Source organism: Balaenoptera borealis (genome assembly GCF_965194805.1).
Source record: "Balaenoptera borealis genome assembly, contig: HAP1_SCAFFOLD_1544, whole genome shotgun sequence".
Lineage (NCBI taxonomy): Eukaryota > Metazoa > Chordata > Mammalia > Artiodactyla > Balaenopteridae > Balaenoptera > Balaenoptera borealis.
Genome location: NW_028122685.1, coordinates 17,121 through 41,509, shown reverse-complemented (window position 1 = coordinate 41,509; position 24,389 = coordinate 17,121). Strand labels below are relative to the sequence as shown.

The following is a 24,389-nucleotide window of genomic DNA, read 5'->3' as shown; positions in this document are numbered from 1 at the left end:
TGCCAACGCAGGGGACACGGGTTCGAGCCCTGGTCTGGGAAGATCCAGAACAACTAAGCCCGTGCGCCACAACTACTGAGCCCGTGCTCTAGAGCCCGTGAGCCACAACAAGTATCATATGATATCACTTACATGTGGAATCTAATACAAAATGATACAAATGAACTTATTGATATTTACAAAACAGAAACAGACTCACAGACATAGAAAACAAACTTATGTTTACCAAAGGGGAAAGGGGGTGGGGAAGGGATAAATTAGGAGTTTGTGATTAGCAGATATAAACTACTATATATAAAATATATAGGGCTTCCCTGGTGGCGCAGTGGTTGAGAATCTGCCTGCCAATGCAGGGGACACGGGTTCAAGCCCTGGTCTGGGAAGATCCCACGTGCCGCGGAGCAAGCCTGTGCGCCACAACTACTGAGCCTGAGTTCTAGAGCCCGCAAACCACAACTACTGAGCCCGTGGGCCACAACTACTGAAGCCCGCGCACCTAGAGCCCATGCCCCACAACAAGAGACGCCACCACGGTGAGAAGCCCGTGTACCTCAACGAAGAGGAGCCCCCATTCGCCGCAACTAGAGAAAGCCCGCGTGCAGCAACGAAGACCCAACACAGCCAAAAGTAAAAAAAAAAAAAAAATGTTATGGACTGAATTCTGTTCCCCCCAAATTGGTATGTTGAAGCCCTAACCCCCAATGTGACTATATTTGGAGATATGGCCTTCAAGGTTAAACGAGGTCATAAGCTTGGAGCTCTAATCCAATAGGGGGGGTATCCTTATAAGAAAAGGAACAGATGCCACAGAGCTCTCTGTCTCCCCACACTGAACAAAGAAAAGGCCATGTGAGGACACAGTGAGAAGACAGATGTCTGCCAAGGACAAAGGTCTTACCAGGTATAAATTCTTTTAGCAAATTCTAGATTTCCAACTGGATTAAATTGTGCACCTTTGTATCGATTTAATTGTTGCCTCCCTCTGTATTGAAGTTTTCTAATTTCATTCTCTCTGATTCTTTTTGCTTGCTCGTTTGTCACTGGATGTACTTTGTGTGTGTGTGTGTGAGGGGGTGTCCTCTCTAATCTGCTCATATTTATAGATTTCTTCCTTCAGACAGCATCAAATCAGTTTCATTAGGGTTAGGGGCCTCCCCTATGGCAATGGTTGCTTAATAAGTTTTAAGGACTCTGGCTTAAGTTGGGTTTAATTTCATCACCGTGTCACAAAAGTGCCATGGTTGCTCTTCCCTATCATTAGGATGATCAGGATTTTCACTGCAACACAGGCATAGGCAACAGAGTGGCACAGCAGAAGATTGCTGGGCCCCCAAGCCAGAGGTGGGTGGACTGAAAACATCTTCTGCTAGGGTGCTGCCACTTGCGCTGCATGGAATTATTATTATTTTGTCTTTTCTCTCTGTACAAATTCCCTCAGAATATTTTAGATTTCTAGCAGTGCAAATTTACAGCTGTGGGTTTTATCTCCATCTAATCATGAGTGGTCCAGACCTTCTGGGTGGTTATGGGGACAGGGTCGGAGGCCCAGTGACCCACCTCTTGGGCAGCCCAGGAGAGGAGGACATCGCAGGCCATGCAGGACACATGGGGGTTGCATTCTGGAACAGCGTGAACCAGAAGGGTCTGGGGGAAGCGGGCTTTGCAGTATCACGAGGGTGAGGTACCCCCTGGTTCCTAAGCAAGGATGTGATTGGCTTGCTTGAATCGTTCTGCTGGCTGACAAGGAAACACTATTCAGGGATAATAAGCAGGAATGCATCTGGTGCATTTAATAAGAAGCGTTGTTGCTAGAGGACCCTATCTGGCGGAGCAGAGTGGGGAGCGGAATCTGGGATTAGGCCGGTCGAGGCCCTCCCAGTTTTACCAGCCGTCAGCTCAGCACAGAATACTGCCTTTAGCCCTCACCGCACCATCACCCCCTCCCCGCGCACTCACACACAGGGGCCAGTATACCTGGCTGAGGAGAACTCAGTCCCTGGAGATGGAGGGGTGGACCCTGGGGCGGTAGTTCCCCGAACCCCGCCACTTCAGCGCTATTAGGCACCACAGCAACAGAGGGGCTGAAGCAAGGGGGCTCCATCGCAGCTGGTCGTCCCCATCCCCACCACCAACTCCTCTAGGGACTGGCCAGCAGGCAGCGCGCGTGGGCAGCGGTTCAAAAGCGCAGGCCCACATCGGCTCCAGCCGTCTCCTTCTAAGAGGTCGCCCACTCACCCACCGCCCTCCCAGCTCATGGCAGCCTGCCGACCCCGCTTACCAATCGAAGAAGTCCAGAACGACGTCAGGAACATCAGACGAGGAGAGGTTAGAAATCAAAGCGGAATTTCCAGCTGGGTTTCGGGTCGTCGCCCTCCAAGGGCCGGGTCCTGATGAGCAGCAGGAGCACAGCGGCCCGCCGCATGTCGGGACGCCAGAGCTCCGACCGTCGGAGAACCCTGGAGACCGCTGCGGACCGGGAGGAAGAGAGACGAGGTGGGGGGGGGGGGGAGCGGGATAACCAAGAGGAGCGGGGCGCGGACCTCGTGCTTCGGCCAAGAGCCACCTGTAAGGTGAGAACATCGAGGCCAAGGGGAGTGGGGAGGGTGGGGGTCGACCAGCGGCCCTGAGCCAGGGAGCGGCAAGAAGAGCAGCAGCCCAGCAGCTTCACTCCACGCAGCAACCGGACCACGCACCCAGCCGCTGCCCAGAGCGCGGGGTCTGAAGCACGTCCGGCTGCCGCTGGGCGGGCCCCAAGCCCGGCGCACAACTGGCTCCGCCCACCCCGACGGCAAGCGAGCTTAGCCAATCCGGCAGGCGCCGGGACCCATTGAACGAGATGCGCGGTCCCGCCTCCTACCGCAGCCTGTGCGCCGCCCAGCCCTCTGCTCCTTCTGGCGTCCGCAGTCATTCCTTGGTCAGCCCCAGCTCCAGCTCCCTGGCAGCTGGAGAGCTGGGCCTGGGGTCGGCGGCGTGGGGCACCCCGCCCTGCGCCTCCCCTCTGCAAAAACGCAAAATGTGCTTTTCACTTGAAACAGCGTATGCCCAAGAGTTTGCTTTTTGTGGTGAAAGGAGTAATTTGACCGCCCGGGCTGAATCTGCAGTTTGAAAGATCTGGACACCTCTGAGGAATCAGGACATAGTTGACTGGTGGTCATTCCCAGACCCTCGGGCCTCCAGTCAACCAGAGCGCCTGTCCTCTGGAAGGGATAGAGGAGGTTCAACCTGTGCATGTCGTGGCCCGGCTCTGGCCCGTCATCAGGACAGAAATTGGGCTCCAGGAGCCCCCCTCCCATAGCTAAGGGATGCACAGTTGAAGTGAGGGTTCTTGGCTGACAGCATTGAAGGGGAAAAGAAGGCAACGGTCAGTGTATCGGATCTTCAAGGCAGTGAGCCCCTGGAGAGCAGGCCACTGTAATGCTCCAGCATTCTGGCCCCAGCATGTGGGGGAAAAAAGCCTTACATTTTTGCTAGAGGCCTTCTCTTCTTTCCGCTACCCTGAACATTGCCACATAGAATAGAAATATCTCAGAGAAAGAGGAAATGCTTCCACTCATTCACTACCCTTCGTCCTTCCCATCTTGGTACCTTGATGAAGCAAGGTCAGAAAGAGGCTTCTTCAGAGCACATAAGCCAGATGGGCAATGAACAGATAAACCTCAGTCATATTCACCAGCGCTGGACCTCGTGAGGCATGCCATTTAAAAGTGTTGAAATCAAAATGGATTTCAGGTTCACTCTTGGTCAACTAGAATATTCAAACAAACATTCTCCCCCTTCCCCTTTCCTTCAGTATTTGGTGAGAAGAGCTGGGACTGCTTGTGCCCAGCATATTGCAAAGCTTTAGTTGCATGGAACTTCCTGGGGTGGCTGAGTGTTTTGTACAGCTAAAAACTGAACTCTTTACCCCACCTCGACCCCTTCTCAAGCACCCCACTTTTTCTTTTCAACCATTTTAGAATCACACGTTTTTTAAATGTTTCTCTTAATTTCCTTCCTTCTCTTCACCAGCAGAGCATCTTCACACCTTCGTTTCCCCTCTCCTTTCCCCCTCTTTTTCCTTCTATTGCAGTAAGTGCTTTCTTCTCACTTACGGGGCGGATCCACATAGAACTAAGCCACATACTTACGTGGGGGATCCCTCTATAACTAACCATCACAACAGCAGTGGGTCAGCTGAGCCCAGCCCTACTGCTCTTAATCCTGCACCCCTTGTCTCTGGTCACTCAGGCATCCTCGTAGAGACAATACTTGCTTGTCAAAAATGAAAAGGTCATTTCCGATCATTTTGTCCAAGCATCTGCAGTGTATATGGGCGGGGAGGGGTGGGGACACACTTTGGTTTATTCTTTACCCTAAACTACTCTACCTCTCACTTCTAAAATGAAAATATCCCAGTCTTGGACCGCAAGCGCCTAGCCATGCTGCTCTCTCATTCTTCTACTCTCTCTACACGTGTTCTTTTATCTCACTGAGCCCTCCTATTCCTTGGCCTCTCTGGTTTTTGCCCATCTGCACTCTCCCTCTTCTATCTCTCCCTCGTGTCACCATTGATTTGGTTTCGGGTTTCTTTTTTTTTTTTTTTCCTGGCCGTGCCGCGCAGCTTGCTGGGATCGTAGTTCCCAGAACAGGGATCGAACCCGGGCCACGGGCCACTGTCGAGTCCTAACCACTGGACCACCAGGGAATTCCCTGGGGTTTCTCCTCTTTTCCTTCTTTTCCTGATCACACTCAGGCATACTAAGTTGTCAATACATCTACCACCGCTTATTCTTCTACGCTTACAACACCTTCCGTATCTCCACATCCAGTTATCACCCATAGCCAATCAACTGTTGCCTTTCAGTTCTACACACTTCTTCATGTGCTTTCAATACCCCTACCTTAGTCTAGAACTTCAGCATCTCTCACATAAATCACTCCTATAATGAGCACTCCATTCTTCCTCCTCGCTGACCTTTCTTCACATTGCTTTCAGAGTGACATTTCTAAAACACAAATTACATCCCAGATTAGACCCCCATGATGGCTTCTTGTAGCCTTAATAATGAAGTCTCCACTCCTGTCTCTGGGGAAACGCAGATGGCCAATGGGCACATGCACACATGTTCAACATCACTAATCGTCGGGGAAATGCAAATCAAAACCACAATGAGACATCACCTCACAAAAGGACACACGTAACAAATTTTGGAGAGGACGTGGAGAAAAGGCAACCATCCTACACTGTTGGTGGGACTGTAAATTGGTGCAGCCACTGTGGAAAACAGTATGGATATTTCTCAGAAAACTAAAAATAGATCTACCATACGACCCAGCAATTCCACTCCTGAGCATATATCTGTAAAAAAGAAAAACACGAATTCAAAAAGATGCATGCACCCCAATGTTCATAGCATGGTCATTTATAATTGCCAGCGTATGGAAGCAATCTGTGTCCGTCAACAGATGAATGGACAAAGAAGATGTGATGTATATATACAAAGGAATACTAATCAGCCATAAAAAAAGAATTTTGCCATCGGCAGCAACATGGATGGACTTGCAGGGTATTATGTTAAGGGAAACAAGTGAGACAGAGAAAGACAAATACTCAGTAAATTTAAAAGATTTAATAACTGGCTGAATTAATGGACCTAGAAATGAATGTAGAACTGACTTAAGAAAGGGTAAGTGTTCAACAACACACATGCTGCAGAGAGCAGAGAAAGGGCACGGCTTATTTGAATACCACCTAATAAGTTGGTATTACTAGGTCTACAGAGCTAGTGGGCCCTTTTGTGTGCGTCTTAAATGCCAAGTTTATTGTGTATGCAGTAGAGTCATCAAAATTTTCTTACAGGAATTTGGCATGGCCAGAGTTGGGTTTTAGGAAGGTTAACTTAGCAAGTATATGAAGCATGTATCTGTGGGGAAAGACATGGAGGTAGGAGAAGGTTAGGAGACTAGGGCAAAGTTCAGGCAAGAAGTAATGAAGGTAATGATACTAAGAGTTGGCAAGAATGTGGAGCCAATAGAAATCTCATCCTCTGCTGTTGGGAGTATGAACTAGTACAACTGTTTTGAAAGATAATTGGTGTTACCAGTAAGGTTGAACTTGGGCAGACCCTACGACCCAGAAATTTCATGCCTAGGCCTATACTCTAGATCAGGGTTACTCAGCTGTTGACATTTTGGAAAGACAATTCTGGGTTGTAGAGGACTGTCCTGTGCATTGTAGGATGTTTAGCAGTATCCTTGGCCTCCACCCACTAGATGCCAGTAGCACACCCTCAGTTATGACAACCAAAATGTTTCCAGACGTTATCAAATGTCACCCTGGTTGGGGCGGAGGGGGCAGTGCGTAAAATTGCCCTCAACTGAGAAACTACAGAAACTCTTGCATGTGGGCATAGGGGGATATGAGTGAGAAAATTCGTCGCAAGATAATTTGCAAAAGCATAAAACTGGAAACAACCCACATGTCCATCAACAGGAAATAGACACCCTGTGGAATTTTCATACGATGGATAACTATACGGCAATGAAAACTGATTACTACAGTTGCACACATCAACATGGATAAATCTCACAAACACAAAATTGGGGGGGGGGGAGAAAGAGTAAGGCAAGTAATACATCTAGTATAATTACATTCACATAAAATCCAAAATGGACAAGAAATAACATTATTTAAAGGAACATTCCTCTGCCGTGAATGTATAAATAAGTGAATTATTAACAAAGTTCAGGATCGTGGTTACCTCAGGGAAGGAATGAGGGGATGACGCAGGAAGGGCACAGGTGGGCTTCCAAGGCATTAGCCGTGTTCTAGTTCTCAAGCTTGGTGGTGGGTACACAGGTTTTTATATTATTATGATATACCTTACATATATGCTGTATTATCTTCTGTATACATGAACCAGTTCATAATTTGTCAGGAAGTGATGCGGTCTAAAATAACGCAGGAAAATGGAGAGAAAGGCAGCAGAGTAAATAACTAATTGGATGAGACAGAGAGACAGAGAGAGAGAGAGAGGGAAGAGCCAACTTTTAGGTGCCTCTTAGAATCGTTTTAAACTCATTTTCTTCATAGATTTGGTGATGATATCAATTCCTTATCTGTAAACACACACAATTCATTGCTCAGACTTCTAAGAAATGTACATTTTATGCCTCAAAACAGATCCTACTATATGATGTGATTCACAGGACTTGATAATACCACATTTCCCAGAACACCATTGTCTGAGAATCCTGCCCTGTTAGACTTGTAAACGTGTACTCATTTGTATTCCTTGGAGTTATGAGCATCTGAAAATAGGTGGTTTAGAGTAAAAGTGATTCTTCATCATTAACTTTAGTGTCATTAGAATATCCCTAACTGGTACAGAAAACTGTTTCCAACTCCGGCACCCACCCTACCCCTCTGTTTTTCTCCCAATGGTCACCTCTCAGGTAGTGGAATAAAAGGAGATTTTTTCGATCAAATCCTTTCAGATGATGGAGCCATAAGCAAGGAAAATATCAGAACATCCTAACCTTTCCTGGACGAGGCAGAGAGGGACAAGACAGGTCTTTTCCTACAAGGAGCACAAAGTTTTCAAGGTTGAGGGACTCACTGAGAACATCTTTTATACGTGTGGACACAGAAAAACCCACAAACACCCAGAGAAACAGGAAATGCAGGATTCGTCCCTGACCTGATTTAAGGACCGTCTCTCAGAGACTCAGAGAAGCCTGATACGTTAGAGCTACAGCAGACCCTCAGAGCAGCAAGCCTGAGCTTCCTCCCTCAACATGAGAGGCTTCAGGTGCATACATGTGGGTAACGTAGCCCACGTGTCCTGTTCCCTGTATACACAGCCAGCACCTCGTAGATACCTCTCAGTCCTGAGAGTATAACACTGACAGTGCCACTCAGCTCTCAGAAGCACAGACTCAGTGAAGAGGAACACACATGCCTCTTGGGGCTTGGGACATGGGGCCACCTGGGGAGTAAATTCAGGGCCCTAGGGAACTGGAGCTCGGTAAGGGGCAGGGACACGGACTCCCAGCATGCACCAAAAAAGGCGTATCTCAAAAAGAGGTGTGCAGGCGTTTGTCGAAAGTGAACCTCCCGGGACTTCCCTGGCGGCCCAGTGCTTAAGACTCTGCGCTCCCAATGCAGGGGGCACGGGTTCGAACCCTGGTCGGGGATCTGATATCCTGCATGCCACACGACGTGGCCAAAAAATAATTATAAATAAATAAATAAATAAATAAATAAATAAATAAATAAAGTGAACCTCCGAAAATTCTTAAGCCCAGGTAAAGGCCTTTAATATTAACTATAGTTAATACATTAACTGTATTAACACAGAAATACACACATACACACCCTGCTGGCATGGCATGAACCATACAGAAGCAAACCAATTTGAGGCCTTTCGAGGGACCCTACATGGATAAATTTCTACTTGGACTGTTCCTTCATTAAACAATGGTGACAAAAGGCCTTGTGCCGCTTTCTGTTGTTGTTCTAGCCATAAGGAATACCCTGTGTTACTACAGGATAATGCATTTTTAAATGTCAACCCCAGTGACAGGGGAAAGGGTTGCGGATACCTTACACTAACTTCACTTTAACAGACCTTTATCAAGCATCTACGAAGAAGGAAACACAGTGCTTTAGGAGAGAGAAATAAATAAAAGCCTTTAAGTTCCAAACAATTCAGAAGCTCACACGTTAGGCAGCTGGGGAGATACACACGTAAATAAATAATGTTAATCTACCCTAGGATACGTGAGGCACTAGCATAGAAAATAGAAGAAGGTATTGATGCTAACTAGCAAGCTCTCAAGCAGCCTTAACTAAAGATAGAAATAAGGCCTTCTACCCTCAGACCCCTGGTTCTCCCCTTCTATGGTCCTCTGCTCTGCTCAAGTACCACTTCACCTTTTTCCCTTAAAGAAGTTCCAGATATTAGGCCCATTTCCTCCTTTAATTTTCTTTAAATTAGGACATATTTCAGACCTCGACAAAGGTACAGAGAATGCTACACCCATGCAACCATCAGCCGTCTTAAGAAACGTAAGCTTACAAATGAAATTGAAACCCAGTGTACCTCTCCCCAATTGAATTCTCCCTCTCTTTCCATACATTTAACCACCGTCTTAAATAAGTTTATTGTTCTCATACACACCTTTCTGCATACTACATATGTATGCATTACTCCTATGTATGCCTTTTACTACAAATACATGTATCTATAATCAATCTAATAACTTTTGCATGTCTTTAAACTTCATACGTGCATGGTATCATAATGCTTTTATCCTTTTGGAACTAGGTTTCTCCTTCATCTTTTTCTCCCTTCCACTACTGAATCCTTGCCCCTTGTTATAAGCTGAACTGTGTCCCCGCAAAAGATATGTTGAAGTCTTGACCCGCGGAACCTGTAAATGTGACCTTATTTGGAAATCGGGTATTTGCAGGTGTAATAAAGATCAGATGAGGTCACACTGGATTAGGGCGGGCCCTTAATCCAGTATGACTGGCGTCCTCATAAGAAGAGAAAGAACACAGAAACAGAGACACAGGGGAAAACACTATGTAAAGATGAAGAAAGAAATTGGAATCATGCGTTTACAAGCCGAGTGATGCCAAGGATTGACAGCAGCCACCAGAAGCTAGGAGAGAGGCATGGAACAGATTCTCCCTCCGAGCCTCCAGAAGGAACCAACCCTGCCGACACTTTGACCTCAGACTTCTGGCCTCCAGAACTGTCAGAGAATAAGTTTCGGTTGTTTTAAGCCACCTGCTTTGTGGTAATTTGTTACGGTAACCCTAGGAAAGTAACACATCCCTCCGGGAGCTCTCTGTGTCTCAGGCCCCTGAGAATTCTAGTGTCTTCCTCAGTCCAGATCTTACCATCCTGTTCAGTTTACCTGCAACAGTACCAAGTCAGTGAATTAAGGCTGGTCCTACCGTAGGTGTACTTAAACGTTTCCCCCATTGCTCTAAAGCAGTGGTTCTCAAACTTTAGTGTGCTTCAGTAGCACTTGGAGGACTTGTAAAACCCGATGGCTAGCAGCCTACCTTCAGAATATCCAATTCAGTAGGTCTGGAGCAGGGTCTGAGAATTTGCATTTCAAACAAGTTCCCAGCTGCTGCTGCTGCTGCTCCATGGCAGGCCAATAGCGCCATCTGGTCTCCAGGCAAGCTAGGTCGTCCGTCAGGTCCTTTCAATAACACGTACTAGAGGCTGGGCCACCATCTCTCTCGTCACACAACTTGTTTATAATCTAATATTTTAATTTATTTGAGGCTGCAATAAAAGGATTTGAAACAGGCTTACCAAATAGTTGAAAGAAATCCCTTTCAATGACAGTAAGGTGGGCCGAAAGAAATAGAACAAAGATACGTTGGAGTCAGTGTTATTTAGGTTAAAAAAAAAAATCTGCAGCTTATTCATGTCAAACAAGCTTTTATTTTCAATGTGAACAATACTATCAAATTTATCTGTAAAAGGTCAGAATAAAGTCAGATGTCACTTAATATCATTTTGGGATGCTGAACTTTGGAACAAAATTTGCATTGTGGGCTAATGAAAACTAGAATATCCGTGAAGAACAAATTCATCTCTTCTTTCGCCGTCCACTTCTTTTTATGCCTTCCAACTGTAGGATGGGATAAGAGTCAATTAACAATTGTACACCAATAACATGCAGCAGGGACTTTCTAAATATGAGTCAATACTATGTACATCTGTTGGCTCTCCAAGGAGAGAACAAGATGTTTTCTTCTTGTAACCCAGAGCCTTGGTTGTCAGGGTGCACATCATTTCATCACACCAACCTCATCTCTCTCTTGCCCACCACTATAAATGCTAGATTTTTTTCTTGAGAGGCCACTCTGCCATTTAAATGTCTTTCCACCTTAAGAGCCTATGCTCCTTACACAAATCATAAATCCCTTATAATCCCAGACCTTCAGTTTCCGTATCTGTAAAATGAGAATGAGGCTGTTATCAAACATCCACAGGTGTGAACATTAAGAAAGGGAGAAAGAAAGAGCGTGATACTGAGAGAGAGAGAGAGATGAGACAGAGAAAGGAAAAGATGAATGGGTAGAGGAAGGAGAAACTAAGATTGAATTACCGACTCAGGGATAGCCAATAATCTTACTATGGCTAATTTTCTCTTCTTTTGAATAAAAAATCTAAATTGAACTAATATTTGTGAACTACTCATGAAATGCAGTCTTATGTGAAATCCTTAACGTTTTACTACTTTGTAAGGAGTCACCTTCTCAAAGGCATTGTTATTCCAAGAGACTCCATTTCTGTGGCCAGGGGATGAAGGTACCGCTAGTGCACAGCTTACTCGCTTTAGCTGCTTCTTCTGGTGACCATTCTCTAAAAATATAGGTCTCTATATTTTAGACCTCTAAAAACATATAGGTCTCTATTTCCAGGTCTGATAAATTTCCCATCTGTAGTAGTCTTAAAGCTACAGGACAAAGGACTTGCGGCTGCAAATGAAATACTTTTCAGAACACACTTCCTTCTATATCATCTAGAATACAAGTCCATTAGTAACATTAAACTGTTTTTCCAAAACTAAATTTCAACAATTTTTTCTTATTTACTTTACAAAAAAAATTTAAAACACGATAGATAGCTAGTGGGAAGCAGCTGCATAGCACAGGGAGATCAGCTCGGAGCTCTGTGACCACCTAGAGGGGTGGGATAGGGAGGATGGGAGGGAGACGCAAGAGGGAGGAGATATGGGGATATAGGTATACGTATAGCTGATTGACTTTGTTATAAAGCAGAAACTAACACACCACTGTAAAGCAATTATACTCCAATAAAGATGTTAAAAAAATAAACCAAAAATAAATTAAGTATGTAAACAAAACAAAACAAAACATAAAGCTGTTAGTAACAGGTATATGTCAGGAATGGTTGCACTATACAATAATACCTGTATTCTCCAGAGCTGCCCTCTGCTGAGACCGTACCCACTTTGGGTCCTTCTTCTGCTTTTTCCTTTCCATCCTCTTTCTCTTCCTCAGCATTTTCATACTGATGTGCACTCTCTTCTTTAGTGTCGAATGATACGGACTTTGGCATCACAAGGTGGTGGGAAACATTTCCCGATTTAAAATCAGCAGCAGAATCTAGTTCTCTGCCCTCAGGAGGTTCTGGAGAAGAGAAATATGTCAAAACATAAATAAATAAATAAATAAATAAATAAATAAATAAATAAATAAAAAGAAGAGCTGGCCATGTTCCTACTGGTTGATACAACACTTCCATGGGCCTCACAGTTCTGCTGCTTGACAGTTTTCACAACATTTTTCCCCTCCTTCCAGTAGATCTCACACACTGTGCTGCTGATTATTTCTGGCCCTTTGGAGAAGGGATCGAAATCATTTGATTCTCAGAGCATTTTTGTATGTTTCTGCCAGAACGTCACTGGAAAATGTTCACCCGATTTAAAGACAAGTTCTACCGCGAAGCTCACTGATTCCTCAACCACTGAAAAGTGCCCCTGTGACCTTTCATCATTTTCTCAGGTCATCCTACTGAGAATCTTTACATTTTTAGAAGCCCGTCAACCAAAAGTGAGGCATGCCATTTGTTCGCCCCTAGGTTGGTAGAGAGCAGCATACTTTTTCTCAAGATCATAAAGGTCTTTAGAGAATTGGGCTTCTACTTGTGCATATCGTGCCTGAAGGTTTTTGAGAGCTTTGACCCGCTGCTTAACCGCCAGAGGCCAGCGCTGAGCGCGGCCTGCCTTTCAGGCCGATGCCCCAGCAGGGGCTGCAAGGGCCTGGGGACTGGGCCGCCCCTCGCCAGCCTCGGCCCCGTCGTCAGGTCCACACGCCCCAGCCTCCCAGGACTCGGAGGCATCAGCCAGGACCTCGCCCGCCCAGAACTCGGCCGCCGCCGCCGGTTCCTCTGCCTTCTGGGATGCCGCCCCCTCTGCAGGTTCCTGCGGCTCCCAGGGCGGGGTGCCCTCTGCCTGGTACCCGCCCCGCCAGACCTCACCTGCCTCTCCCAGGTCTTCCTGCTCCTGAGGAGGCGCGGCATCCTCTGCAGGGTCCGAGAGCCGTCGGGAGCGGCGCCTGACCATCACGCGGCCGGCGTGGGGCCCGACCAGGACACGGTAGTTGTAGTGGCTGTGGTGCACACGGCAATGGACCGGATCCCGGAACAGGGACTGAAACTGCGCCATGGGGGGCCCGTGGCCCGCGACCACTCCCGCGCCCTCGTGCCCATTCTCGTCCTCCTCTTGTGTCTCTTCCTCCTCCTCGACCTCTTCCTCAGTTTCGTCTCCCTCTTCTGACTGGTACTCATCCTCCTCCTGGTCCTCGATCTCTAATTCAAAAATTTCCTCCTCCTCCTCCTCCTCCTCCTCCGTCTCCTCCTCCTCCTCCTCCTCCTCCACCTCCTCCTCCTCCTCCTCCTCCTCCTCCTCCTCCTCCTCCTCCTCCTCAACCAGCTCTACATCCCAGTCTTCTTCCACTGCGGCCTGGGCGGCCTCCTGCCCACCATCCTCCCCGTGAAGGGCTCTGGAGAGCCCCAGGGAGGCCAGAAGGGCCGCGGCCCCCTCGGCTCCATCCATCCCTCCCGAAGGGGATGCGCGGACCCCGAGGGGACTGGGGTCGCCACCCGCCCCGCCACCAGCTCCGGCCTGGCCACCTGGGATCGGCCCTCGCTCCTCTGTGGCAGACATGGCAGGACGGACGCGCCACACACGGATCGGGCTGCAGTGAAGATCGCGGGGAAGATGGCGGCCGCCGGGCTGAGTATCGCTGAGGGAGGGGACGCTGTTGGCAGCGGGGCCTCCGGCACGGGGTGGGGGCTGCAGAGAAGCCGGCTGCACAGGGGACAAGAGTCTGCGAAGATGCCTCTGGGGGCCCCGCCACGGGAAGGGCAGACCGCCGGCCTGTGGAGCGCCCCACCGAGACTGCGCCGAGGCCGCTGCGCACAGGGCGGGAAAGAGCCTGACTGGCTGGCGACGGGAGGCGGACCTTGGAAGGGTCAACCAAGGGCCACTTCCTCCAGCGCCGGCTCTAAGCTCATTTGCCAGCAGCCAAGGATTGACAGCACCGCCGTCCAATGAGTGACCAAGGTCTTCAGCTTCCCTGGAAGCCTTAAAGGCCCAGCTCACCCTGAGCCTCCGTGAGCCCACAGGAATCCCTTCCTTTTCATTCCACCACTGCAAGAGCAAAGCTACAGTGTCCCTATAGGGCGGCGCCCTGGGGTATGGGAACCTGCATGTGTTCCCCAATTGCCACCCTGGGGCAGCTCACGCTGACTGAGACACACTTAGTTCAAAAACGAGAGAGAGAGAGAAGGTGTATAGATCAAATCTCAGCAACGCTTAAAACCTCCCACAAGAGAGAGCAAGAGAATTTGGAGGTTTTAATGCGGTTAAAGCTACTTAGAAAAGGACATACAAAGTCGATATGGATGCAGTGAGAATGGAGAGTGGAGAGAAAGCAGTAAAGACAGGAGCCGGACAGTGTTTCATCAGGGCTCCCCAATTCACTTCCAGCCGCCAAGAAGTGAAGACAGAGAGAGAGAGGGAAGAGAGAGACACAGAGACAGAGACAGAGACAGAGACAGAGAGAGATACTTCTTTTAAAGACTGGGCTGAAAAAAAAAAAAAAAAAAAGACTGGGCTGAGCACCTGCTCTGCACTGGATTGTGTACATCCCCTGCCTCCCCAATTCATACGATGAAGCCCGTCCCCCACCCCACCCCGCCCCCAGGAGATGGTATTTGGAGACTGGGTCTTTGGTAGGTCATTCAGTTTCGGTAAGGTCAGGAGGCTGCGGTCCACACGTTGGGATCACTGCCCTTACAGGAAGAGACCATAGATGGTGCTCTCCGCCCACCACCCCAACGTGAAGCCACAGGAAGAAGGCGGCTATCTTCAAGCCAAAACGAGGGCCCTCACCAAGAACTCCACCATGCTGGCACCCTGACCTTGGGCTTCCTAGCCTCCAGAACTGTAGGAAATAAACCAATGTCTTGTTTAAGCCGCCCAGCCTATGGCATTTTATTAGGGCAGCCTGAGCAGACTAATACAGCATGGCACACGTTAACAGGACAGGCTTCCTAGAATGATTTCTCGGTCAACAGTCCGAGACTTTTTGTTGTACTCAGCCCCACTTAGCCGAGTGGTCAAGGGTAACGAATGCTTAAAACGAGGAAGAAATCGGCAACTATTTTATGCTAATCCCACTTACTATTGTCGCTGGGCACAGAAGCAAGAGTGGGTGTTAGCTGTAACTTCACGTTCAGGAGAACATAAGCTATGTCCCTTACTTCCAGTAAGCACACCGCCTTGGGATCCAGGACATCTAATTTGACAGACCCTAACGTTTCACGGATGGGAAGCACACATTCTGCACTGCGCTCCTGGGAAGGTTGGCGAGAAGAGCTGTTGTTGCCACCCTGAGTCAGTATGGACCCCTACCCCAAGTTGGGTTCAAAGGTCAATCAAGACTGGTGACACCACACACACACACACACACACTACCGAGACGCGATGCAAAGTGTATTCCTTACATGAGGAGGCTTCTGGGGGGAGAGCAGGGTAGCCTTTTCAAGCTGCTCCAAAAAAGACTTGAGAGAGTCAGGAAAGGAAGAAATTGCTTTGGGAGTTCTACTGTGATTAGTGGATGGGGCCAGCATGACAGTTCCCTTGTGCTGGCAGTAGCTAGTGTAGTTTGACGCCCACTCCTCCTCCCCTCCACCCTACAACCGCGCCAAAGGAGAGAGTGTGGGGCATTGGGGAAGAGGGAGGCTTGACGTTTAAAAGCCCTCAGCAGTCAAACATCAAAGGACGCAGTCAGACGCTATACTACAATTCACCTCTGGCGTGTGACTGGCGACTGAAACGTGCCATTTTCGTGTAATGGAATTTGAACTTGTGGAAGTAAGCCACTCTGGAACTCTGAGTCCTGCAGCCTAAGGCCGGGTAGGGAGGCAAAAGGTCCACTGAATGCCGTTCAAGAGCCCAGCGTTGTGTATCCTGAGAAGTAAAATGCATGCCTCGGTCACCATCAATAAGGCCCGGAACTCCAAAGCCAAGAAGGAGGGTCTTGGCAAAGCCCTGCATAGTGGCTTTAGTATATATAGAGACACGTGTGACCTGGATTTATAAGTTGGGAGTCTGTGGGCCAAGAGATTCCCAGGGCTCTTTACCCCAAAGGGGACAGGACAGTTTTACACAAGGAAACGTCGTTGCTGCCATGGGCCGGACCAGACAGCCAGACCGACGACAATGGCCTGATTGTCTATGAAAATGTGCAGACGGGGCTAACTGTTGGCCAGAGCATCCAGCGCTAAGGTGACTGCCTGAAGTTCACTCACTTGTGCTGTCTTTTCGTTGAACAGTTTTATCTATGGTTATTGTATTGATTACTGACAGGGAAAGACTTTTCCTGACCTTTTCCTATTTATTTTCCACATGTCAGCCTTTTTTTGTTCCTTCACCCCTCAATTACTGTATTTCGCTGTTATTAATTTCATTTTTCTAGTGTACAAAGTGATTCTTTATCACTCCTTTCTCTGTACCTTTTTTAGTTTTTTTATAGTGCTGGAGCTTTTTGTGGGGGCAGTGTCGGTGGTTACACTGGGAGTTACAATTAATATCTTAACTTTATAATAATCAAGTTTGTATTAATACGGAGATAGTTGCAATAGTATTCAAAAACTCTGCTTTTCCCCAGCTCTGCCACATTTCTTTATTTAATTATGGTGACACATGGCATGTTTGTATATTTGGTGCCCATTAACAGAGATTTATAGTTAATGCTTTATACATTTGTATTTTCAATCATATATGAGAACAAAAAGAGGAGATACAAACCAAAAGTACAGCAATACTGGCTTTTGCGTTTACCTGTGTAGTTACCTTGGCCTTTGTGGTTTATTTCTTCATATTGCTTCAGATAGGTGCCCAGCATTATTTCAATTCAGCCTGAAGGACTCCTTTTAGTACTTTCTGTAGGGCAAGCTTACTAGCTATGTACTCTCTCAGTTTTTGTTTGTCTTGGAATGTCTTTAACTCCCCTTCGTTTTCCCCACATATAGAATTCTTGGTTGAAAGGGTATTTTTGTTCATTTGTTCTACGCTTTTAATATGTCATTCCAATGCCAGCTGTCCTCTATGGTTTCTGTAGAGAAATGGGCACAAATCTTACTGAGGATTACTTGTAGGTGAGGAGTTGTTTCTATTGCTGTTTTCAAGGTTCACTCTTTGTCTTTGACTTTTGATAATTTGAGCATGGTGTGCCTAGGTGGGGATCTCTGATTTTATCCTGCTTGGAGTTTGTGGAACTTCTTGGGTGTGTAGAGTCATGTCTTTCCTCCGAGTTTGGAGGTTTTCAGGCATCATTTCTTCAATGATTTCCTGCCCCTTTCTCTCTCTCCTCTGCCTCTGCAAGTGTCATTATGTGTACATTGATAAGCTTGCTGATGCACATAAGTCTCATAGGCTTTGCTCATTATTCTTCATTCTTTGCTTTTCTGCTCCTCTTTTCCTTTCCAGAGACTGGATAGTTCAACTAACCTTTTAAAACTCGCTGATTCTTTTTCTCCTGGTCAAATTTGCTGTTGGACATCTTTTATTAATTTTTCATTTCACTTACTGTGCTTTGCAGCCGAAGAACTTTTATTTTGTCCCTATTTATAATATCTGTCTCTTTGTGATACATCTTTCTCATTGTTTCCTAGTTCTTTGATCATTGTTTCCTTTCGCTCATTGAGTTTATTGAAGACAGTTGACTTAAAATGTATTCTTCTAGTAACCCAAATCCTGTGCTTTACCTCTGACAGTTTAGAGTAATTAATTTTTTCCATGTGAACAGGACACACATTCCTCCCATCCCCTCCAACTTTATGGAAGTATAATTTACAAATAAAATTTCTATATTCACGGTGAACAGTGTGATGCTTGATGTATGTATACATTGTTAAATGATTACCACAGTGAAACTGATTAATACATCTATCACCTCACATAGCTAAAGGTTTTTGGGGGGTGGTGTGTGGGATAAAACTAAGATCTACTGTCTCAGCAAGTCTCCAGCATACCACACAACATCTTAAATTATATCAGCATGCTGTACATTAGATCCCTAGAATGTATTTATCTTATAACTGATCATTTGTACCCTTTGATGAACCACCCCCCAAATAACAAACCTAAACCTGGAGGCATCATGCTTCCTGATTTCATTATTTTACAAAGGTATAGTAATCAAAACAGCATGGTACTGGCATAAGAACAGATATAGACATAGACCAATGGAACAAAATATAGAGCCCAGAAATCAACCCACACATATATGCTCAACTATTTGACAAGAACACACAACGAGGACAGGAGAGTCTCTTCAATAAATGGTGCTGGGAAAACTGGATATCCACATGCAAAGATACTATATTGGACCCTTATCTTACACCATACCCCAAAATGAACTCCAAATGGATTAAAGACTTAAACGTAAGGCCTGAATCTGTAAAACTCCTAGAGGAAAACACAGGGGTAAGCTCCTTGACATAGGTTATGGCAATGATTTTTTTTTGAACTGACACCAAAACAAAGGCAACAAAAACAAAATAAACAAGTGGACTACATCAAACTAAAAAGCTTCTGCACAGCAAAGGAAACAATCGACAAAATGAAAAGGCAACTGACCTATGAAGCAGAAGAAAACATTTGCAAATCATGTTATCTGTTGAGGGGATAATATGCAAAATATATAAGGAATTCAATCAACTCAACATCAAAAAAAAAAACAAAAAAACAAACACAAAACCAACAAATAATTAATAAAAGGGTACACAGTCTGAATATACATTTTTCCAAAGAAGACATACAACTGGCCAATAGGTATAGGAAAATGTGTTCAACATCACTAACCCTGAGGGAAATGCAAATCAAACTGTAATTAAGACATCACACCTATTAGGATGGCTATTTTCAAAAGGACAAGAGATAGCAAGTGTTGGCAAGAGTGTGGTAAAAAGGGAACCCTCGTGCCCTGTTGGTGGGAAAGTAAAATGGTGCGGCCACTATGGACAACGGTATGGAGGTTCCTCAAAAGATTGAAAATAGAACTAGCAGATCAGCCAGCAATCCCACTCCTGAAAACAGATCCAAAGGAGGTGATTTCTGCTCTGCTCTCTTATGCTCATTGCAGCATTATTCACAATAGCCAAGGAATGGAGACAACCTAAGTGTTTTGGGCAGATGAAAGGATCAAGAACATATCATATATATATAAAAGACATATAAATGAATTCTTCTTAAGAATTCATCTGAGGGCTTCCCTGATGGCGCAGTGGTTAAGAATCCACCTGCCAACGCAGGGGACACGGGTTCGAGCCCTGGTCTGGGAAGATCCAGAACAACTAAGCCCGTGCGCCACAACTACTGAGCCCGTGCTCTAGAGCCCGTGAGCCACAACAAGTATCATATGATATCACTTACATGTGGAATCTAATACAAAATGATACAAATGAACTTATTGATATTTACAAAACAGAAACAGACTCACAGACATAGAAAACAAACTTATGTTTACCAAAGGGGAAAGGGGGTGGGGAAGGGATAAATTAGGAGTTTGTGATTAGCAGATATAAACTACTATATATAAAATATATAGGGCTTCCCTGGTGGCGCAGTGGTTGAGAATCTGCCTGCCAATGCAGGGGACACGGGTTCAAGCCCTGGTCTGGGAAGATCCCACGTGCCGCGGAGCAAGCCTGTGCGCCACAACTACTGAGCCTGAGTTCTAGAGCCCGCAAACCACAACTACTGAGCCCGTGGGCCACAACTACTGAAGCCCGCGCACCTAGAGCCCATGCCCCACAACAAGAGACGCCACCACGGTGAGAAGCCCGTGTACCTCAACGAAGAGGAGCCCCCATTCGCCGCAACTAGAGAAAGCCCGCGTGCAGCAACGAAGACCCAACACAGCCAAAAGTAAAAAAAAAAAAAAAATGTTATGGACTGAATTCTGTTCCCCCCAAATTGGTATGTTGAAGCCCTAACCCCCAATGTGACTATATTTGGAGATATGGCCTTCAAGGTTAAACGAGGTCATAAGCTTGGAGCTCTAATCCAATAGGGGGGGTATCCTTATAAGAAAAGGAACAGATGCCACAGAGCTCTCTGTCTCCCCACACTGAACAAAGAAAAGGCCATGTGAGGACACAGTGAGAAGACAGATGTCTGCCAAGGACAAAGGTCTTACCAGGTATAAATTCTTTTAGCAAATTCTAGATTTCCAACTGGATTAAATTGTGCACCTTTGTATCGATTTAATTGTTGCCTCCCTCTGTATTGAAGTTTTCTAATTTCATTCTCTCTGATTCTTTTTGCTTGCTCGTTTGTCACTGGATGTACTTTGTGTGTGTGTGTGTGAGGGGGTGTCCTCTCTAATCTGCTCATATTTATAGATTTCTTCCTTCAGACAGCATCAAATCAGTTTCATTAGGGTTAGGGGCCTCCCCTATGGCAATGGTTGCTTAATAAGTTTTAAGGACTCTGGCTTAAGTTGGGTTTAATTTCATCACCGTGTCACAAAAGTGCCATGGTTGCTCTTCCCTATCATTAGGATGATCAGGATTTTCACTGCAACACAGGCATAGGCAACAGAGTGGCACAGCAGAAGATTGCTGGGCCCCCAAGCCAGAGGTGGGTGGACTGAAAACATCTTCTGCTAGGGTGCTGCCACTTGCGCTGCATGGAATTATTATTATTTTGTCTTTTCTCTCTGTACAAATTCCCTCAGAATATTTTAGATTTCTAGCAGTGCAAATTTACAGCTGTGGGTTTTATCTCCATCTAATCATGAGTGGTCCAGACCTTCTGGGTGGTTATGGGGACAGGGTCGGAGGCCCAGTGACCCACCTCTTGGGCAGCCCAGGAGAGGAGGACATCGCAGGCCATGCAGGACACATGGGGGTTGCATTCTGGAACAGCGTGAACCAGAAGGGTCTGGGGGAAGCGGGCTTTGCAGTATCACGAGGGTGAGGTACCCCCTGGTTCCTAAGCAAGGATGTGATTGGCTTGCTTGAATCGTTCTGCTGGCTGACAAGGAAACACTATTCAGGGATAATAAGCAGGAATGCATCTGGTGCATTTAATAAGAAGCGTTGTTGCTAGAGGACCCTATCTGGCGGAGCAGAGTGGGGAGCGGAATCTGGGATTAGGCCGGTCGAGGCCCTCCCAGTTTTACCAGCCGTCAGCTCAGCACAGAATACTGCCTTTAGCCCTCACCGCACCATCACCCCCTCCCCGCGCACTCACACACAGGGGCCAGTATACCTGGCTGAGGAGAACTCAGTCCCTGGAGATGGAGGGGTGGACCCTGGGGCGGTAGTTCCCCGAACCCCGCCACTTCAGCGCTATTAGGCACCACAGCAACAGAGGGGCTGAAGCAAGGGGGCTCCATCGCAGCTGGTCGTCCCCATCCCCACCACCAACTCCTCTAGGGACTGGCCAGCAGGCAGCGCGCGTGGGCAGCGGTTCAAAAGCGCAGGCCCACATCGGCTCCAGCCGTCTCCTTCTAAGAGGTCGCCCACTCACCCACCGCCCTCCCAGCTCATGGCAGCCTGCCGACCCCGCTTACCAATCGAAGAAGTCCAGAACGACGTCAGGAACATCAGACGAGGAGAGGTTAGAAATCAAAGCGGAATTTCCAGCTGGGTTTCGGGTCGTCGCCCTCCAAGGGCCGGGTCCTGATGAGCAGCAGGAGCACAGCGGCCCGCCGCATGTCGGGACGCCAGAGCTCCGACCGTCGGAGAACCCTGGAGACCGCTGCGGACCGGGAGGAAGAGAGACGAGGTGGGGGGGGGGGGGAGCGGGATAACCAAGAGGAGCGGGGCGCGGACCTCGTGCTTCGGCCAAGAGCCACCTGTAAGGTGAGAACATCGAGGCCAAGGGGAGTGGGGAGGGTGGGGGTCGACCAGCGGCCCTGAGCCAGGGAGCGGCAAGAAGAGCAGCAGCCCAGCAGCTTCACTCCACGCAGCAACCGGACCACGCACCCAGCCGCTGCCCAGAGCGCGGGGTCTGAAGCACGTCCGGCTGCCGCTGGGCGGGCCCCAAGCCCGGCGCACAACTGGCTCCGCCCACCCCGACGGCAAGCGAGCTTAGCCAATCCGGCAGGCGCCGGGACCCATTGAACGAGATGCGCGGTCCCGCCTCCTACCGCAGCCTGTGCGCCGCCCAGCCCTCTGCTCCTTCTGGCGTCCGCAGTCATTCCTTGGTCAGCCCCAGCTCCAGCTCCCTGGCAGCTGGAGAGCTGGGCCTGGGGTCGGCGGCGTGGGGCACCCCGCCCTGCGCCTCCCCTCTGCAAAAACGCAAAATGTGCTTTTCACTTGAAACAGCGTATGCCCAAGAGTTTGCTTTTTGTGGTGAAAGGAGTAATTTGACCGCCCGGGCTGAATCTGCAGTTTGAAAGATCTGGACACCTCTGAGGAATCAGGACATAGTTGACTGGTGGTCATTCCCAGACCCTCGGGCCTCCAGTCAACCAGAGCGCCTGTCCTCTGGAAGGGATAGAGGAGGTTCAACCTGTGCATGTCGTGGCCCGGCTCTGGCCCGTCATCAGGACAGAAATTGGGCTCCAGGAGCCCCCCTCCCATAGCTAAGGGATGCACAGTTGAAGTGAGGGTTCTTGGCTGACAGCATTGAAGGGGAAAAGAAGGCAACGGTCAGTGTATCGGATCTTCAAGGCAGTGAGCCCCTGGAGAGCAGGCCACTGTAATGCTCCAGCATTCTGGCCCCAGCATGTGGGGGAAAAAAGCCTTACATTTTTGCTAGAGGCCTTCTCTTCTTTCCGCTACCCTGAACATTGCCACATAGAATAGAAATATCTCAGAGAAAGAGGAAATGCTTCCACTCATTCACTACCCTTCGTCCTTCCCATCTTGGTACCTTGATGAAGCAAGGTCAGAAAGAGGCTTCTTCAGAGCACATAAGCCAGATGGGCAATGAACAGATAAACCTCAGTCATATTCACCAGCGCTGGACCTCGTGAGGCATGCCATTTAAAAGTGTTGAAATCAAAATGGATTTCAGGTTCACTCTTGGTCAACTAGAATATTCAAACAAACATTCTCCCCCTTCCCCTTTCCTTCAGTATTTGGTGAGAAGAGCTGGGACTGCTTGTGCCCAGCATATTGCAAAGCTTTAGTTGCATGGAACTTCCTGGGGTGGCTGAGTGTTTTGTACAGCTAAAAACTGAACTCTTTACCCCACCTCGACCCCTTCTCAAGCACCCCACTTTTTCTTTTCAACCATTTTAGAATCACACGTTTTTTAAATGTTTCTCTTAATTTCCTTCCTTCTCTTCACCAGCAGAGCATCTTCACACCTTCGTTTCCCCTCTCCTTTCCCCCTCTTTTTCCTTCTATTGCAGTAAGTGCTTTCTTCTCACTTACGGGGCGGATCCACATAGAACTAAGCCACATACTTACGTGGGGGATCCCTCTATAACTAACCATCACAACAGCAGTGGGTCAGCTGAGCCCAGCCCTACTGCTCTTAATCCTGCACCCCTTGTCTCTGGTCACTCAGGCATCCTCGTAGAGACAATACTTGCTTGTCAAAAATGAAAAGGTCATTTCCGATCATTTTGTCCAAGCATCTGCAGTGTATATGGGCGGGGAGGGGTGGGGACACACTTTGGTTTATTCTTTACCCTAAACTACTCTACCTCTCACTTCTAAAATGAAAATATCCCAGTCTTGGACCGCAAGCGCCTAGCCATGCTGCTCTCTCATTCTTCTACTCTCTCTACACGTGTTCTTTTATCTCACTGAGCCCTCCTATTCCTTGGCCTCTCTGGTTTTTGCCCATCTGCACTCTCCCTCTTCTATCTCTCCCTCGTGTCACCATTGATTTGGTTTCGGGTTTCTTTTTTTTTTTTTTTCCTGGCCGTGCCGCGCAGCTTGCTGGGATCGTAGTTCCCAGAACAGGGATCGAACCCGGGCCACGGGCCACTGTCGAGTCCTAACCACTGGACCACCAGGGAATTCCCTGGGGTTTCTCCTCTTTTCCTTCTTTTCCTGATCACACTCAGGCATACTAAGTTGTCAATACATCTACCACCGCTTATTCTTCTACGCTTACAACACCTTCCGTATCTCCACATCCAGTTATCACCCATAGCCAATCAACTGTTGCCTTTCAGTTCTACACACTTCTTCATGTGCTTTCAATACCCCTACCTTAGTCTAGAACTTCAGCATCTCTCACATAAATCACTCCTATAATGAGCACTCCATTCTTCCTCCTCGCTGACCTTTCTTCACATTGCTTTCAGAGTGACATTTCTAAAACACAAATTACATCCCAGATTAGACCCCCATGATGGCTTCTTGTAGCCT

The 24,389-nt window shown here is 47.5% G+C and overlaps 1 protein-coding gene across 6 annotated transcripts in view; it reads right to left on the bottom strand.

Moving 5' to 3' along the window:
* The window catches only part of LOC309622104 (uncharacterized protein), a 31,261-nt gene extending 8,934 nt beyond the window's left edge, over positions 1 to 22,327 (bottom strand). For 3 of the 6 annotated variants that reach the window (XR_014240509.1, XR_014240510.1, XR_014240511.1), the window contains exons 1-6: positions 21,629 to 22,327; positions 13,671 to 13,848; positions 13,017 to 13,344; positions 11,947 to 12,166; positions 10,058 to 10,638; positions 2,279 to 2,998 (exon numbers count right to left, since the gene is read on the bottom strand). Coding sequence is in view for 1 of the 6 variants with exons in the window: in XM_082409274.1 (XP_082265400.1) it covers positions 2,279 to 2,580 (302 nt within the window). In the remaining 5 variants the exon portion in view is untranslated. Of the gene's footprint in view, positions 1 to 1,557; positions 1,752 to 2,278; positions 8,237 to 10,057; positions 10,639 to 11,946; positions 12,167 to 13,016; positions 13,345 to 13,670; positions 13,849 to 21,628 lie in introns of those variants that run through there. The other 3 variants (XR_014240507.1, XR_014240508.1, XM_082409274.1) reach the window with 3 other exon arrangements.
* Positions 22,328 to 24,389: the final 2,062 nt, after the last annotated feature.